The sequence below is a fragment of the Mastigoproctus giganteus genome, chromosome 6 (genome assembly GCF_048544385.1).
Source record: "Mastigoproctus giganteus isolate SK-2022 chromosome 6, ASM4854438v1, whole genome shotgun sequence".
Lineage (NCBI taxonomy): Eukaryota > Metazoa > Arthropoda > Arachnida > Uropygi > Thelyphonidae > Mastigoproctus > Mastigoproctus giganteus.
The window spans coordinates 51801532-51820944 of NC_143580.1; the positions used below are offsets into that span (position 1 = coordinate 51801532).

The 19413-nt window shown below is 35.6% G+C and overlaps 1 protein-coding gene across 2 annotated transcripts in view; it reads right to left on the reverse strand.

Annotated features, from left to right (window-relative positions):
* LOC150084252 (ubiquitin-associated domain-containing protein 2-like) overlaps positions 1-19413 on the reverse strand; it is a 154582-nt gene that overhangs the window by 29714 nt on the left and 105455 nt on the right. For both annotated transcript variants that reach the window (XM_090375128.1, XM_090375129.1), the window contains exons 5-6: positions 14626-14746; positions 1481-1528 (exon numbers count right to left, since the gene is read on the reverse strand). In XM_090375128.1, the coding sequence (XP_090231254.1) occupies positions 1481-1528; positions 14626-14746 (169 nt within the window). The remainder of the gene's footprint in view (positions 1-1480; positions 1529-14625; positions 14747-19413) is intronic.

Consider the following 19413-nt stretch of genomic DNA (forward strand, 5'->3'; position numbering starts at 1 on the left):
GCAGGGTTGTTAATGACAGTATGCCACTGCAACAGGATCTGGAAAAGTTGGGCTGAGAAGTGACAACTAAAGTTTAACATTGACAAATGTAACAACTTTGTGGTGTTACACTCAGGGTAGTGGAGAATGAAAGAGACCTGGGGATAATTATGCAGTCAGATATGAAGTTTTCTGAGCAGTGCAGACAGGCTGCAAGAGTAGCTCATGGGGTCTTGTCAATGATATACAGGAATTTTGATAGCAGGGATAAGGAGGTGATTATCCCCTTATACAAGACAATGGTCAGGCCACACCTTGAGTATTGCGTACAGGTTGGGAAACCTCATTTTAGAAAGGATGTACAGTTGCTAGAACGAGTACAGAGAAAGGCAACAAGACTGGTGAGGGGAACCAAGGAGTGCTCTTATAAAGAAAGGCTTAATTTATGAAAACTGTAGAATCTGGAGACTAGGCATCTGCATGGTGATCGGATTGAAGTGTATAAGGCCTTGAATGGATTGAGCAGGCTCAGTGCTAATGGGATTCTTCCTCTTGCTCAGATTACAAACCTCAGGAGGCATAAACTGAAATTGAGGAAAGACAAGTGTCGAATAGATGTGCCGAAATTTGCTTTTAGCCAGCGAGTAGTTGATTGCTGGAACAAAATTCATCTGTCATTGTGGAAGTTGATAGCTTAAATAAATTCAAGGAAGTGGACAAACTTTTGGAGCGAATGTATGGGTGAAATAGGAAGGTTTTGTTTTGGCTAATGCTGTATAAGTTTGCTTTCTTGCATTATATGCCTCTACTAATGTTGATGTCATCACACCAATATCCTTTCAGGGTTTAGGACAAAAAACAACTAGGGCATATGGGGATTTCTGAATTTGAGAGACTGCATTTGGCCAAAAAAAATGTGTACAATTAGTGATGAATGCAACAGCACATTAACATGGCAAAGCAACCAATGTTTGGAGCTTCACTTGTCTGGTCAATTTCTTCAAAGATTTAACAAACAGCTAATTTTTGATCATTTCATAACAAAGTTTGCACTTGAGATACAATTTCATCACTTTAGCCCTAAGCCATACTGAAGTTGAGGAACACCATCCAAATTGCACACTGCTGCCAACAGACACTCCCCCCCCCCCCGCAATCCTCTTTGAAACAATGATGCCAGTACAACCCATTGTTGAATCCCCATGTATTAAAAATAATTTTACTGTTATTAATAGGTAAAACAGTAACGCATATGTACAAACATCTGTTTTTAGCAGCACTTTCCTAAAATAATGTAATGTACTTGCATCATAAACACTGAAAAACTGTATTTGACAGAGAGAATTCAACAATATCCTCTTTTTTTTTTTTTTTTTGAATGAAGAGCATGAGTATTTGCAACCCTCCTGCCTCATCTGTCTTGTGGGTGAAAAGACTGATTTTTATATATTTCTGTGTCTAATCATGTTTGCCAATAAAGGATTATTATCATATTACTTACCAAACAACATACTCCTGACACAAGAGATCCTTTATTTGTACTTATTACCTAAAAATAAATTCAAGAAAATTAATATACATTAACTAAAAATTATTTTAAACACCAATCAGACAATAACAAATGTAAATTAAGAATGGGGGGGGGTTCTTTCCACCCTTTTACCCAATCCACAAACCTTATGATTTTTTGAAGGATTCAGTTAGTCTAGCACTTTTGCCTAATTAGCAATAAATAGCATTTCCAGTACTTGACAAAAAATAATTTATTATAATTATTTTTAATTACATTTTTAGTTTAAATTAATATTTATCTGTAAATGATCTTAATGATAACCTCAACAGTCTGGTATAACCATCTTCAGCTCTTACACCATATCTGTGATCATATATTTGTTCTAAAAAATGCATGATATATTTTCTCAGTAAACTGCCCCATTATGATACCAGGCACTGGTATTTAATTTTGATTAAAGTAGAAGCCCTCAATTGACAAGATCGGGACTGGTAGTTGGTTTATTAATCAAAAAAGTCAGTTAAAACAAGGACTCAAAAAAAAAAAAAAAAAAAGTTTCACTTAAAATATATAATTGAACGACAAAATCGGTAATTTTCATCCATTTAGATGATGAAATTAATGTTTTGCAGCATAGTCCTACAACTTTTTTTTTATAAACATCAACCTCACTTAATATTTAATCAAGTTGCCCTTCAATATAATGGAAAGTCTTTTGTAGGGTATTTTTGACTGCTGTTTTCGAAAAATTTTGACCCTGGATTTGATCCAATCTCTTCTTCATATTTCGATCCATCTGTTTCCATTACTGTGTATATAATTTCTGCATTTCATTTTCCAACAAATCAGTGATAATTTGTTTGGAAAAGATTTTTGAATCCATCATTGTATGTATTCTTGTTGTAAATCTTTGGAGCCTTCATTTTCCTGAAATTAGTTTATAAACTTATTTCATGATGTCAATCTTGGGCCAAAGTTTCCTCCAAGACATAGTAAACATTGAACTTAGAATTTCATTTTATGTCAGTGTTATATTGCAAACACGTCCTTCAAGGTTTCACAGACATTCTCTCAGACATGCCAAGCTCTGCTTGATACCTGGGAGTCTAAAATGCTGATGGAACTGATTCGGGCAACACTCATGTAAAGTGGACCTAATTTCAGCAAAGTCTGGCTGGTCTGTGCCAGCCAGATCCTCTTCTTGCACCTTCATGATGGTGGGACATAGTAACTCTGAGTATAACTCCCACGTGCAAGTCCTGAAATACAGCTCCTAGCACACTGTGAATGATCACCCAGGTGCGAACCAATGTAAGCAGGGGTTAAGGTGTGGCAACCACACCACATGGAGGAATGCCATCCCCCCTCTGTTTAACCAGGCAATACTAGGTGCAATACCACCACTTTGCTTATTGGAGGCTTGAAATGATACACCCCATGTTTATACACAGCAAAGCTCCGGTAACTCCCGCCCCCATCTCTTCCATCATGCTGTATGATTGATGTCTTTTGAGGTTATGATGGATATCATGGTAAGATCCAATCTTCCTTACATTTTGAGGGTACAGTTTTAAAACGGTGTTTGCAGGCTGGCCATTGTTAGTATATCGGACTGAACCCATTGGTAACTCTATGGGTGGCTTCTGGATCAGCTAGTGTATAATCTCGCTGCCTTTACTCAGCAGATAGTGATGGAAGGAGTCCGAGTAGTGTGTATGTGGGTGGAGGGGGGAGTATTGTCAAGGCCACGTCATGGCAAGGATCTGGGTATGTTCTTGCCATGTAAATGTCATATCCAAAAATTTCATTACTTCATACGGCATGTCCCCCCCCTCCACCTTTTCTTACTATTGAATACACCATGGAATTGTCAAACTAATAGAGCAAACCTATCTGCGAAAAGTTCTAAACCGCCCAAACACTTTCTCATTCATTTCACAAATATACATGGTCTCAGTTCTAATCTCAGTGATGTCCATTTCCACCTACAATCTGCCAAACCCCTCATACTTTTTCTGACAGAATCTCAGTTATTGGTTGATTCAGCCACTGCTCATCTCAGTTGTCCGAATTATTTGTTGCACGATTCCTTTCGTTTGAAAAGTGGTACTTGTGCATGTCAGTTCTGATATTCCATCAGAGATTTGTAATTTGGATTTCCTGGCTTAAAATCTCTACTACATTCAGTCAAATTGTTCTGTTGCCACTATCATTTTTCTTGACTTTCTTTCTACAGTCCTTTCTTGACTGTAGAAACTTGACTTTCTACAGTCCAACTTTCCTAACAGTCAGGTGATTTTAATGTTCACAACTCCAGCTGGTCGAGATGCTGAGGCTTTTTCAATTATTAATGACCTTGCACAGACGTTCATTTTCCTACCAGAATACCTGACAATCCTAACTGTACAGCCAACAACACTTCATCTTTTTCTCACAAACAACCCTTCCAAGTACACAGTCGAGGTGAGTAGTCCTCTAGGCACCTCAGATCACAACTTAGTGACGGTCTCTTTTCCAATAGAGCCTTTCTCTCATGGCCATTCCCAACTTCGTGTTGTTTGGCATTACAAGAATACAAAATGGAAATAATCTGTGAGAATTCTCTTCCTTGGTTGGATTACTGTTTCCAAACTTCTGATGTCAACGTTTGCTCAGATCATGTCAGTAAAATTATTCTTGTAGGGGTGGAATCCTTTATTCCACACTGCATCTTAAAATCTTGTCCTTTATCTAAACCTTGGTTTTCCAATAAATGGGTTAAGGCTGTTAAAGATAAGAATGTCACATACCATAATTGGCTCACATCCAAATCTTCATTTGGATGTGAGCCAAGATTCATTTTCTGCCTACACGAAAGCTCGCAGTAATTGAAAAGCAGTTATTAATCAGTCCAAACTAGAGTTTGAACAGGCTAAGAGTAGAAAACTTGCTTCTTGCCCTAATGATAGCCCAACATTCTGGTCCCTTGGCAAAGCTATTGGCTGCAACTTTTGCCCAGCTCTGTTCCTCCTCTGTCTAAACCAGATGATTCTATTGCCACTTTGGCCAAGGATAAAGCTGACCTGCTAGCATTGTTTTTTTTTCCAACTTGTGTATTAATGATCTTGGTAAACCACCTCCCGCCATTTCCAGTATGCTCCATTCAATGCCTCCTGTAGTCTTTCATCAAAAGGATATTGAACAATCTTGATGCTAAGAAAGCCCCAGGTCCTGATGGTATTTCTTCACTTGTTCTCAAAACCCGTGCTCCTGAACTTACTCCTGTTCTGTGTCACCTTTTTTCACTTTCTTATTCCAAAGGTGTTTTTCCTTCTGCTTGGAAATTTGCTCATATCCAGCCAGTTCCTAAAAAGAGTGATAAATCTCTCCCATACAATTATCATCCCATTGCAATCATCTCTACTCTTTCCAAAGTAATGGAGAAAACAATTAACCACCAACTGTTAAACTATCTAGAAACCTGTCTGATCAACGATCGCCAGTATGGATTCCGTCACTGTCGATCCACTGGTGATATTCTGGCTTATGTTACCCATTTATGGACAAATTGAATGGAAGAGTTCAGTGAAACACAAGCAGTTGCTCTTGACATCTCAAAGGCTTTTGTTCGTGTTTGGCATAAAGGTCTTCTAAATGAGCTTCCGTCTTATGGTTTGCCAACTGTTTTTTGTAATTGGTTATCCAGTTTTCTCTCTGACCGCTCACTAGGAGTTATGGTAGATGGATACCTGCCTTCTAACTTCTCCACTAATGCTGATGTTCCCCAAAGTTCAGTTCTTTCTCCTATTCTATTCCTCTTGTATATTAATGATCTTCTTCCCTTGACCAGAAATCCTATCCATATTTTTGCCGATGATAGCACATTGCATTTCACCTTCCAGTTTGAGAAACCTTGCCTTGGTCAAACAGCTTCAACTTCTTGAATATCTGCTACCAGTTGTTTAAATTCTGATCTCCAGGTAATGCTCCAGTGGAGCAAATTTAACTTTGTTGATTTCAATCCCTGTGTCAAATACAATAAAGCATAAGAATAAATTTTGATAATAAAATTTCTTATAAAACTGCAAGAATGAGATGAAACTAATATAAACTAAACTAAGGGAAGGAAATCGTTCATATATTAGTTTCATCTCATTCTCGTGATTTTATAAGAAATTATAATATCAAAATTTATTCTTATGTTATATTGTATTTGACATAATGTCTTCTGTCACTCAGGATCCATGGGGGTTTGATATATTTTAGGGTCAACATTAGGATTTTCTTCTGCGATCCCGGGGTGTCAGATCATTCATGGGCTATAAGTGAGGAATACGTTAAAATTACTTTAATGTGTGTTAGTTAGGTTTTAGTCGGTTATACTTGGAGAATGTTGTACAGAAGACATCCTAAGAAGCTGAATTGAGGTATTCGTATATTTCCATATTTTTTAAATTTTTTACAGTTGTTTTGCCCACATATAATTCAGCATCAATTTTTTTTAGTCTTTCCAAAGCATCCAACTTAGTTTTCATAGAAATTATAACTCTCTTTTCTCACCCACCCATATTTCATTAATTTAGATAATATTTAATTAAGTTGTGTTCTGTAATTACAATAACAAATAATTTTACCACACTAGCCACAAGCATAGAAGATCAGTTCCCACAGCATACTGCAGTGTGCCATGGACATCAAACAGTATGTTTTAAAGAGGGAGTTAGTTAAGAGGGCTTCTACTGTAACAGTGTTTCATAGGTTGCAATGATCTTCAAAATATACACTGGCGTTCAAAGAAAGTGCATCACCCCTTAAAATTGTAATTTTCGTCCAAATAACTTAACTATATGGCAATATTTCTTACAGATTGCATCAGATAAGATTTGCACGCATGGGTGATGACGTAATATTGCATCAACTGTTACTTTCAGTTTTATAAGCACGCTCTGCAAGAGTTGCAGTTATTCCTTGCTTGTGTCAGGATGGGAAGTTACATGCAGTTGACACCACGAAGAAAGAGCGCTACTGTTGCTTTACGTGAGGAAGGATGTCCTTCCCATCATATTGCTTATAGAGTGTCTTGTAATCAGTCAACAGTGAATAGATTTATTTCCAAACTCAAGAATACTGACTCTGCTGATAGGAAAAAAGGAACTGGATGCAAGAGAGTCTCTACACTAAAACAGGACCGCATTTTTAAGCGCTTATGCCTTAAAAACCGCAAAGCTTCTTCGTCTGAGCTGGAAAAAAAAAAAAAAAAAAAAATGGGAAGAACATACAGGAGTGGTAGCAAGTGCAGTAACAGTCAGAAGATGCCTCTTCAAAAATGGACTTGTAGCCCGTCATCCTAAGAAGCCCCTCCTCACACAAAAAAAGGCCTGATTAATTTGGTGTAAGGAGCATGTCAAATGGACCCCCAAACAGTGGAAGTCAGTTATTTTCTCGGATGAGAGAAGCAATTCAACCTGCATGGCTCTGATGGGAGACAAACGATTTGGCGTATACGATCCAGACTCTATGGTATCTACAGTGAAATTACCTACCAGCCAAATGATATGGTGGTACATTTCGTATCGTGGAGTAGGTCACCTGCAGTTTATAAAAGGTTCCATAAATGCCAATGGATACCTGGCTATATTGGAAGGCAAATTGCTTCCAACCATTAGAGACCATTTCAACCTGCCAAGTAACTGCATCTTACAGGACAACTCTGCTCCTTGTCATCAGGCGAAAAGTGGCTATTCCTCAGATTGGGTTGACGTAAGAAGTGGGGTTCCCGAAGGATCGGTATTAGGACCACTGTTGTTTTTAATTTTCATAAACGACATTGATGAAGGGATAGAGGGCGTGATGTCTAAATTTGCAAATGATGTTAAAATTGGCAGTGTAGTTAATGATCACTGTCAAGCTGAGCTTCTTCAGAGAGACCTAGATAAACTTCAGGAATGGTCAGAAAAACGGCAGCTATGCTTTAATGAAACAAAGTGTAAGGTATTACACTTGGGAAACAGTAATCCCAAAATAACTTATTCACTTGGTGGAGTTCAATTAAACCCAGTACTGGAGGAAAGGGACTTGGGTGTTACGATACAGTCAGACATGAAATTCTATGAGCATTGTAAACAGGTTGCAAGGAAGGCCCATGGTGTCCTATCGATGATCTATCGAACTTTTGCAAGTAGAGATAGGGACATGATAATCCCATTATATAAGGCTTTTGTTAGACCACACTTGGAATACTGTGTTCAAGTATGGAGACCGCACCTAAAGAAATACATTCAGCTTCTTGAAAGGGTGCAAAGACGGGTAACTTGCCTGGTGAGATCAGCAAAAGGGCGTCCTTATGAAGACTTCAAATATGTGGGTTGCAGAGTTTGGAAACTAGACACCTTACAGGAGATTTGATTGAGGTGTTTAAGGCTCTGAGAGGCATCAGTAAAATGAATGAGGATGAAATTTTCAAGATTCTAAATGATGCTAGAACTAGGGGACATAAATTCAAGTTATGGGGAGAAATGTTTAGACTGGACTGCAGGAAGTTTTATTTTAGCCAGCGAGTTATAAATTAATGGAATAAGTTGCCTACATGGGTGGTAGAGGCTAACAGTTTGGGGAAATTCAAAGGTCATCCGGATAGTACCTTCGGGTGAGGGAAGCGCATAGATTGATAGGTTTAATTTCCTTTTCTTTTATTAATTATTATTATTTATTTATTTTATTTTTATCATTGTTTATTTGGGTTTTTTTTTTTTTTTTTTTTTTTTGGCTGGTGCAGCATAAGCCATAGGCTTTCTTGCACCATGCGGCTATTACTAATACTAAGTGCAAGTAGGCGCTTCTGTAGTTAATTTGGCTTCATTTAGCTTAATTTCTGCATTAGAAGTTCGACAGTAATATGTTTACACTTGTTACAGGTGAAAAAATGGTTGGAAGAACGGTCCATTACAACTCTTAGCTGGCCAGGAAACAGCCCGGCCAGATCTGAATCCTATAGAGAACTGTTGGCATTGTGTGGAATCTGCATTTGCCAGAAAGAAACCAAAGACCCTTCGTGAACCCATAATTCGTGTTTGGAACCACGAACTATCAGTTGATTATCTTCCGAAATTGATCTTGTTGATGCCTAGACGGTGTGCTGCTGTCATCAGGACTAGAGGCGGTTCAACTAAATTAGTTTGTACCTGGTGAACTTTTCATTTTGTTTTCCATTTAAAATGATAACTTAAAGCAAATTGAGGGCTTCTGATAACATTTCAGCCATAATTGTTATGTTTACCAAAACTGTTGTATAAAGGTTGCAAATGCTCATTTTGGAATATTTTGAGAGCACCTGTCAAATATTACTTAGCTTTGCCTTAACTATTAATAAATATCTTTTGTTTATATTTCTATTTGTGATGCTAGTCATTAATGTAACATACCATCGCGCAAAAGGGTTAGAAATGTGAAATTCCTAGATGATGCACTTTCTTTGAACACCAGTGTACATTAGGGGTAGCCACAACTCATGGTGCATGCAGCTCATTAGTGACACACCTCCCAATGTGGATGGGAAGGGAGAGTAAAAATCATATAACTGATCTTAAAAGGCAGAAATTAAGCTAAATACAGAATTTACTTTCCCCTTATTATGACTTGGGTTTCAGTGTGTCAGGAACCCACAGTTTATATTTACTGCCTTTTAGCATTAATTCAATGCAGGTAAGTAGGAGCATTAGAACTCATCATGACATCAATTCTGTAAGGACGAACATTTATCCGTTAACCTATATTAAATTTATTTTATAAATATAATTTTTTTTATATTACAAGCACTTCGCATAAAACTCCTTTATGTAATTAAAAAAAACAAAAGCATTTAGTGGCACTTGGATTTGCCCCTAGGTGCATGCAATACATTTCCAAAATAATATGTAGTATGCTGAAGAGGCTACTCCTGCTATACATGTGTGAAGCATATACTTGTCATTGAAGGGCAAATATGTGCTGCACACATTAAATTCAGGGACACTATACACATGTTGCAATATCCTTCAAAGCTGGCTGGTAGTGTACTTAAAAGGGAAATATCTTATCCTAAAAAAAAATTAGGAAGGTGGGGTTAGATGAGAGTATGGTAAACGAGGTGAAGTGAAGGAAGTGCATCAAGGCATTCATGTTTAGACAATGCCTTTTGAGATCTGGAAGCCTGCATTTCAGAATTTAGTTTGTTACCTTTCAGGAATATTAAGACTTCTCTGTAGTAGGCAGTTTTTACTGTTATGTACAGTTAGAGCTGTTTACACTTAAATAAGTGTACACAATTCTAGTGTCAAGTTTCCTCCATGACTGTAGAGCAATTTTTGGCTTCAGTGTCTTCAGCTGTTTTCATGCTACCTTGCTGTGTGCATATACGATACAATAATACAGTAGAAATGTTGCTTCGTATTCAAATTCTGTCTGAATGCTAAAAAAAGCAAGTAGCTATTAATAAGCATGTACCTTAATAAATAAGATCTTATTTGATAGAGGTAAGTTACTAGATGCTACTAGGCTGTAATTCCAAGAATATTAAGCATGTATTTTTAATATATGATTAGATAAATGTGCAAATTTCTCCAAACATTTTGGAAAGCCTGAATACATTTTATTATTATTATTAGCCACATGGTGCAAGGACGTCTGAGGCTTATGCTACACCAGCCAAAAAAAAAAATTTGAGTTACCCTGAGAGAGAGAGACAGAGAAGTAGAAAGGAATCACCAAGAAAGAGAAAAAATGATGATATCCAGCTGAGGACCCTGGGTATGCCAAGCCCATACTAGATGTGAGCCCCTGGGATTGAACATAAGTAGTGTAAAGGTCTTTTCCAATACCATTAAAGAGGCCTAATAGTTCAGGAAAACTGCTGGTCAGAGGAGACGGGGATATATTAAATATGAATTTATTTGATGATAGGGTTAAAGTGATGATTGCATTTGTTGCTGCAACAGCAGATGCAAAATGTGCTGAGGGTAGCAGCACATTTTGCTCATGTAAATGGGAGGATATTGCTAAAAAAAGAAACTTATATACAGCAGAGAGTCAAAAATCCGAACGCCAATAATTCAAAACATCAATAATCCAAACAAGCCAGCATTTATTTTTTTTTTATGCTGGTGCCATAAAATAATTACAGTAAGCAGCAGTTATTGTGATCACATTTGCAAATTGAATTTTGATTCTATTAAATGGCAATTCTAATAAGCAAAAATTGGAGGAATATTATCCACAGGCTATAAAAATGAAAGATATAAAGCACAAATTTACGCCTTTTTTCTTACCAATTAACAAAATTAAATGATACGTGAAAATCGGAAGAATATTATTCACAGGTTAGCAAAATAAAAATTTATGCTTGTATACATAGCATAATTATATACATACAGTACTAACTAAACATAACACTTTGTAATTTGTTATTCAACACACTTTGTAATCTGATATTTCTGTTCACTGACTTTTTTTTGGGTTGCAAAATTTAAAATGGTAAAAAAAGATAAAATGTCAATCAATAACAAAACACGGCATGCAGAAATTGAACATGATACACGAAAGTGAGATATGGAGTAAAAAGATTCTGAACAGAGTTTTTACAGAATTTTATTTTACCGTACTGTAGTTTTCTTTGTCTTTTCTTGCTTTTAAAAGCAAGCAGAAATTTTTAACAACTGAATCCAAGATTCAGATTTTAAACAGACTTTCAAAGGGAGAAAGAGGGTCTTTATTAGCAAAATTTTATGAGGTTGGAAAGTCGCCCATAACAGACATTAAAAACAACAAGGAAAACATTTTAAAGTTTGCATCAAAACTTGATTCAGATGGTGAGGAAAAAAAAAAAAAAAAAAAAAAGTAAAACTATGAGAACAGCTAATGACCCATCCCTCGAAGATGCAGTTTATTTGTAGTTCACATAGAGACGAAGTTTAGGAGAAACATCTGGACCTTTGTTTGTGAAAAGGCACTAGATTTTAACAAAAAAATTAGGTGGTTTCACTCAGATTTTAAAGCCAGTGTTTTTATTTCTAAACTTAATTTTTTTTTTTTAGTTTCCCAAATAGTATTTTTGATAAGTTCAAAAATCCGAACTACCTGCAGTCCCAATTAGTTCGGATTATTGACGCTCTACTGTAACTTTAAGGAGCACATCAGGGCAGTAAATATACTCTACAAGAATGCAGTCTTGATTGTGTCTACAGTTATGCAAGGATTGTTCTCAATAAAACTCCTACTTAGGACAACTAATGCTGACATAGTAGAGCTAATGAAAATATGGTGTAACCCAGAAATAGGGGTGATGACTTCACTATGGTATGTACAATGCGTTTAGGAAGGATAGGGAAGTTAAAAGAGGTGGAGTTAGATTTCTTATTAGCCTCAGCACAACAAAAGCATTCACAGATTCTAAAGTAATGCATACTAGTATAGAATCTGTGTAGTGTGAGTTAGTTGGAAGTGAATGTATAATAAGAGTGAGAGTAATCTAGAGACCAGAAGGTTATGATGAGGGACTACATGCTTGTTTGTTTGTTTGTTTGTTTTCTTGTTTAGGAGCATTAGCAACTAAGGCCATATTGCTCCGGAGATATGCGGTGATCATTCCCTGACCTTTCCGCATCCTCCGTTTTTGGTGGTCACGGGTTCGAACCCCGGTCTAATCAAGAAGTGTGTGCTACGCACTGCTGCTCCTGCCCACCTGGCTACGGAGGTGCCGACTACATGCAGACAGAATTGTTGAACAAGGGTGAATGTCTTATTATGGGTGATTTCAATTTGCAACTTATTTGCAATTGGAATAAGTGAGAGGGAATTCACCAAAGAGAGCAAAATTCTTAAATCAACTAGCTGATTACTTTTTTTTTTTTTTTTTTTTTTTTGTATCGGTATGTTTAGGGAAATTACAGGAGGCAAGAACATTCCACACCTTTAGAAGGGAGTAATCACAGAGTGATTACTCCCTTCTACAATCACAGAGGTGGCAGTTGTTAAAGATAAAGGCATGGAATTTAATTTCAGGAAAGAGACTGACAACTTAAGGAGTTACATAGCCTCTATCAATTGGGGGTGCATACATTAGAGTTATGGAATACTTTTAAAGCAACAATCACAGAAGCCATTAATGCATATGTATCATTAAGAAAATATAGCACAAGGAGGATGCCAAGATGGTTGAATGATAAGCTAGCCAGTTTAACAGAACAGAAAAAGGTGACACGGGAAAGTTACGGTGATGAAAAGTACTGAAACTATAACTACACCTGTAATAATACTGCAGAAAAGGTTATGCTGGCAAAGGCAGATTATGGGAAATTTCCAGCTAAGAGAGCAAAGAATAGAAAAAAAGGAATTTTTCAAGTATTCAAATACAAAGGAGAAATCAGATGGACCCTTTTAGATAATCCAGCTGATATGGATGAACTGAGCAGGGTCTAAATATTACTTTACAGTGATATTTACAAATGAAACACTCTTTATAGTGAGGAGAAACTGTGTGAGTGAAGCTGGGAAGCATGAAATTATAGAATGTTTATTAGAAAAATTTTCAAGCCTAAAGGATTAAAGCTCCTGGAGTTAAATTATAATGACTAAATGATGAAAGGAAGCAAACCTTTTCTGAATCTGCCAAAAAATAAAAATCCTCAATCACTCACACCATCTCCATTGCCAAAAATCAGTTATCCAATTCCACCTTGATTCTGTCTCAACCATTGTAGCAAGCAATTTATCCCAATGATCTAAAATACAGCCTGAAGGTAAACATTATGAGATCCAGCTTCTGCTATTCCTAAAATTTTATATTTGCAAATCCTAGTTATTGTTTCTTCTACCAATGAAAACAAACCTCCCTTGTTCATTTTTGATCCCTTTAGAGCCTTACCTACCTCAATAAGATCTGCTCTTGAGATGTCTAGTTGCTACGCTCTGCAGTTTGCCTCTTCTAAGGTTTGCTATTCTTCATAAAAATAATGATTAGTACTCCTCATCAATTTAGCTGCCCTTCTTTGAACCTTTTCTCTCTTTTGTCAAGTGCAGTCCCAAGACCTGAACAAACAATATTCTAAATGCAGTCTCACCATTGTCTTATGTAAATGGTACAATGACACCCTTTTTTGTCAGTTAGTTTTTTGTTTTGTTTTTTGATTTAGAATGTGTTCTATAGAGCAATTTTGCTAATCTGTGGTCTGTATAACTTATGAAAGTGATTCGTGGGACAACAACAAAACAGTTTCTTTTGCAATAAGCAACAATCCCATTAACAATGATGGGAGATACAGGTATGCCTATAACAACCAAATGTATGTTAACACAACTACACATGTTTAGTAAGAGTACATATCATTGTATTTAAAAATAGTCAGCAACATATCTGTATGGATAATTCAGTATTTTTTGTGGTCCACGGCCTCTATCTCAAATATAAAAGTATAAGAGTGGTCTATATCTGAAAAAAAAAAAAAAAAAAAAGGGGTCGGGAAACACTGCCATGGGACATGTGAGCTGAAATTAAACTATTTATTAGTAGATGAATGAATTATGTATCTATCTCTCCTATATATGTCTAATGAATTTAATAGAAGTGGTCACTTTTCTGTCTTTCGTTATTGTATCATGGACCTGACTGATAACTTTGGTTGTGATGAAAGCTGAAAGTATCCCAGACTTTCAGCTGTCATCTGCACCATCATCTAATGTACAGGAAGCTCCAATTTTATGACAGGTTAAATTCCAACCACTGTTGTAAAGCAGATTCTGAATTAAAACAACCAATTATTTTTAGGGTCTATAATTTGCACTATGTCTTTTATTACAGATACTGCATTCACATAAGGAAATTAAATTTGTAATCGATTTCACTTATAGACAAGATTTATAGCATCAATTCCAAAGAAACAGACATCATTACTTTGAGTACCTGAAAAAAATATAAGGTTTTGTACAGCTTCAAATCTGGTGGTTAAACATATGAATAATGAAACACTATGTATGCAACACGAAATTTAGAGATTGTAGCCTCCCTTGATTTTTCTTCTCAACCAGTGCTCATATTACTTTTTTAACATAATAAAAAGTTATAAGAAAAAAAAAAAAAAAAAAAGATTATTATCATCACAAAAGAAAATGATATGCATACATACCTGTAAACCCAATAAATATGTTAATGTCTTTCCAGTAACTGGTACACCCATAATGTAAGTTTGGGCTACTCGAGGAATGTCCAAAAAATAGTTCACAAAAAGGGGGAAAATGAGACCATACCTGGTAAATAAATTTAACTTTGTAAGCATTAACACAATATTTTACATCGAAAGGTGTATAAAAAGTAATTATGTAGTGAATTTATCGTTATTCTGTTATTTTTAATTTTATTATTTTATTTTATTTATTTACTATTATTTTTATTGTTTATTATTATTGTACTATTCTACAGTATGATAAAGTGCATACAGAAATATTTCAATGTTAACGGAGATAAAGAAATGAGTGACTGCAAACACTTTTATACACAAGTCACTTTAATAAATAATAAAATTTTTAATAAATATCACAAACAGGTCTTTGCTCACATGCAAAATTGGCAACATTATTGTGCATTTTAATAAGAGGCTGGTATAGGGTTTGTTAACATGATGGTTTTTTTTTTATTAAAGCACTATCATTTTGTACAAAATATGCATTTGCAATCACTCATTTCTTGGTGGATAACATTAAAAAGAAAATGTCTCATTTAACATGTCATCAGTAGCATAATGAATTGTTACTCCTCTGCACTGGAGTCTAAGTCGTCCCATGCATACACAATTTTAAAAATCAACAATAAATAATTCAAAATTGTTCACTTTTTTGATGACATCGTCATTTTAAATCTTTTCTCAACAACTATGAAAAATCAAATTTTTATATTAATAACAGATATTTTTAATTAATTTTTAAACTTAACTCTTTAGTGAGTGAAATGCAAATTTAAAAACCTACATGCTTCAATGAACACATGCAATTGGATGATAGGCTGTCAATTATAGGAGTGCTGCTGCGTGAAATGCAAAGCTTGTACCAACAGTTTGATTCTAGACAACATTTTAAATTAAGGAAGGAAGCCAGAGAGCGTTACCAAGTGTGTGTCAATAAAGCCAGCTTGCTATAAATAATGTATGTGGTAGATGCCATTCAACATGTGCATATACAGTGGATACCTCTTATTATGATCACTTCACTTATCAGTTATTGATAACACCTGATGAAACACAAATGCAACCACTCAGCATCGTTTATTGATGCAGAGTAGAAATATATACAAAAAAAGGTGTATGAGAGCAAGAAAGAAAACATCAAAATCAAGCAATATAAAAAATTTTAACTGTCCACTACTTCTTCTAGAAAGTCACCAGTAAAAGTGAAACTGTCAATGTTTATGGAAATCCATACAAACCATTAAAAACAAATAAGGAGAATATTAAAATCAAGAATCAGAAAAGGATTAATGTTCTACTGTAAGTCACACTGGTAGGAGTAGACACAACATTCTTTCATCGAGTGACAACAATGACAACCATATTAATTGTACAAAGCAACAGCAGTAACCAGACATGCAATGTGTCACAGAGTTAAAGAACAAATTGGGATGTTATGTAATCACTTCCCCTTCACATGCATAGGGGAATTGATTACATAACATCCTAAACCATGATAATGCAAAAAAAGTAATAACATAAACCGAGGCACTGATTACAATAAACATTGTTTTTTTCTACATATTAGTAAACAATGGAGATAAAATATCTTATAATTTAGACCTGTTTTGTCCATATTGTAGTCACTCCCCAATCAATTTTTCTCTATTGATAAATGACCTTAAATCTGTAAATTTTTGAGCATCAGCAAATAATCCTCCCCACTAATACTCAAATACATGAATACTGTGACTTTTTTTCCTAACACCCAATCCATCCATCATATTTTTAAAGCTTTCTGCATAGGGATAAATAGAGGTATTGTTAAAATATCGTAATGTGAACCCAATAATACTTTTTTTTTATAATTCGTTCCAAGTCTTTGGAAATTGAAAATTTTGCTATATTACTAAGCTATTTATCTCTCTAAAAGGTAATTTTTATAATGGAAATTGCACTACCCTTTCATCGTTATCATATGTTCTTGTTATAAGAATCAATTTTGAATACCTTTGTGATATTTTTCTAAAGCATATTTCTGGAGGTCACGAGCAAAAAACAAAAATAATTTCACTTTCTGGTTTATTGGGCTTTTCTGTTAGCGCAATCTACTATAAACGGGTAGTAAACTCGATCTTATTGAATTTGCAATAGTACCGATAACTGGAATTCTGTGGGGTTTTTATGTTACAGTATTATGGTGAAATGAGTTCCCCTTCATGGAAATCTTCAATCATATAAAAAAACAAATTTTCAGAAACTTCTCTTCATTCCTATTTACGTATTACAATGATGAAGGGAAAGGAACCAATGGAAAGTACAAGTGCTGGCAGTGCCAAGAAACGAAACAAAATTGATTTAAAAATGAAGGTGAAAATGATCAAGAAGTATAAAGCAGGATCAACGCACTTAAGATCAACAATGGTCACAAAAGAGTGTTCAGGTGCTATATCGAAGATGGAAAAGCTATTAATAATATGAACGGAAAATCAGATTTAGAAGCAAGTGTCCCCGAGTCCAATGGCCATTCATGTAAAAGCAAGAAGTATTTATGAAGATATTAAGGATATGTACAGCAAACCTCAACCCAAGTTCGTGGCAAGCAACGAGTCATTTAATAGGTTCAAGCATCGTGCTGGTTTCCAAAACAGTGAAGTAGCCAGTACCGATTCTGCAGCTGCAGAGAAATTTTGTGATGTGTTAGAAAAAATTGATGAAGGCGGCTATTCAATGTAGCAAATTTTTAAAGTTGACAAGACTACTCTGTATTGGAAAAAAATGCCGAATGGAACATACATTGCCAAAGAGGAAAAGATAATGCTAGGTTTCAAGGCTTCAAAAGATAGGACTACGCTCTTGATTGGGGCTAATGCAGCGGGAGATTACAGATTAATACCACTGCTTGTGTACCATTCTGGAAATCCTCGTGCATTTAAGGGCATCAATAAAGCCACCCTACCTGTGCATTTCCAATCAAACCAGAGCGCATGGCTAACAATATTTCTCTTTGATGATTAGTTTAAATGCTGCTTCATTCCTGAGGTTGAAAAATATTGTAAAGATGTTCCTTTCAAGATTTTGCTTCTATTAGATAATGCTCCTGGACGTCCTACGCATCTAGATGATTTCAATTCGAATGCGAGAGTCATATTTCTACCGCCAAACGCGACTTCACTCATCCAACCTATGGATCAGGGTGTTATTTCGAATATAAAAGCATACTATTTACACACAACATTTGCTCAGGCATTGTCTGCAGTAGACGGTGAGAAAAATTTTACATTAAGAGACTTTTGAAAAGCTTACAATATTTACCAAGCCATTTTAAACATTAATAAGGCTTGGGAGGAAATTACTAAAAGTTGTTTAAATGGCGCATGGAAGAAAATATGCCCACGGCATGTAAAAGGCTTCGCAGGACTTGAAAAAGACGAATCATATGAAGAGGTTACAGATAAGATTGTAAAGGTTGCAGAGCTACTTCAGTTGGAGGTTGATGCCAAAGACAATGAGGAGTTAATAGAGGAAGAGAAGGAATTATCTAATGAAGAACTTATTGACTTGCCAGCAGCGATAGTGAAAGAAGAACATGCTGACGAAGCTCAAGATGAACCAAATGAGGAGCCGAGACGTTTCATCACCAGAGATGGCAATGGCAAGGTTTGAGAAGATGGATCCTGACAACGAACAATTCTTAAAAGTTAACAGAGGGGTGAATGATATGCTTGCTTGCTTGCTACAAAGAAATCTACGATGAAAAGAAAAAAGCCACCATCCAGTCATCCACTAATATGTTCTTTCGTAAGGTTGAGCAGCCGATCCCTTCTAAATCTCCACAGCCTTCAACCTTCTCAGCAGCGTACTATCAGCTGAAGACATCGATTCTGGCAATGATGCCCAAGAGGTAAAACTTACTGACATTATGCATGTCTCTTCTCTTTTTTTTGTAATAATTAAAAAATTTCGAAAATTTTTAAATTGCACGCTTTTGTAATTTTCCTGCGCACGAGATAAAAAATTGAATAAATAGTTCTATTCACATGTTCGTCAAACATTTCTTTTTTTGATTCAATCAATTCAGCGAGCACAGTTGCGAGTGCTGCACAAGCATGGGGGAAATTGATGTTCATAAAATCTGATTACGTAGAGTTCCACAGAACACAACCCTTACATTAATCGGGGAGCAGCTGTATACGTATATTGTAAGAAATATAACAGCAAAATGTAAAGATGGAAGTGTAAGTTACACAGAATGCCAAAAGCCAAGAAGAAAATGCAGGGTGTATCAAAAAGACGATTAAAAAGGAGCGACCTGTAAATAAAACGTATTAAATAAGAATGAAAAATAAAAGTAACAGATGCTGGCATCAGCTTTACAGCCACTTCTGTTTTATATCTTTAGATGGTCTTGTTTGTTACACATCCTGCCATACTTCTACATAATTTTTAGTCTTAAATTTAACATACATTTTCTCATATTTCTGTTATCTTTTTCCTTTTGGCATTTGTGTAACTTACACTTCCAGTTTCACATTTATACATCTGAACCCTTTGCTGCTGCTTTGCATTCTCTGGTGCATTTGTTCTATCCAACTTATTTTTATTTTTCCACTTTTTCTCCTGGTTTTAACTCACTGGTATTATATTTTTTATATTAATTTAAGAATTAGCTATCTGCTGCTCTGCATGATGCTATTCTTTAAATTATAGCCACTTCTGTTTTATATCTTTAGTTAGTTTTGTTTGTTACACATC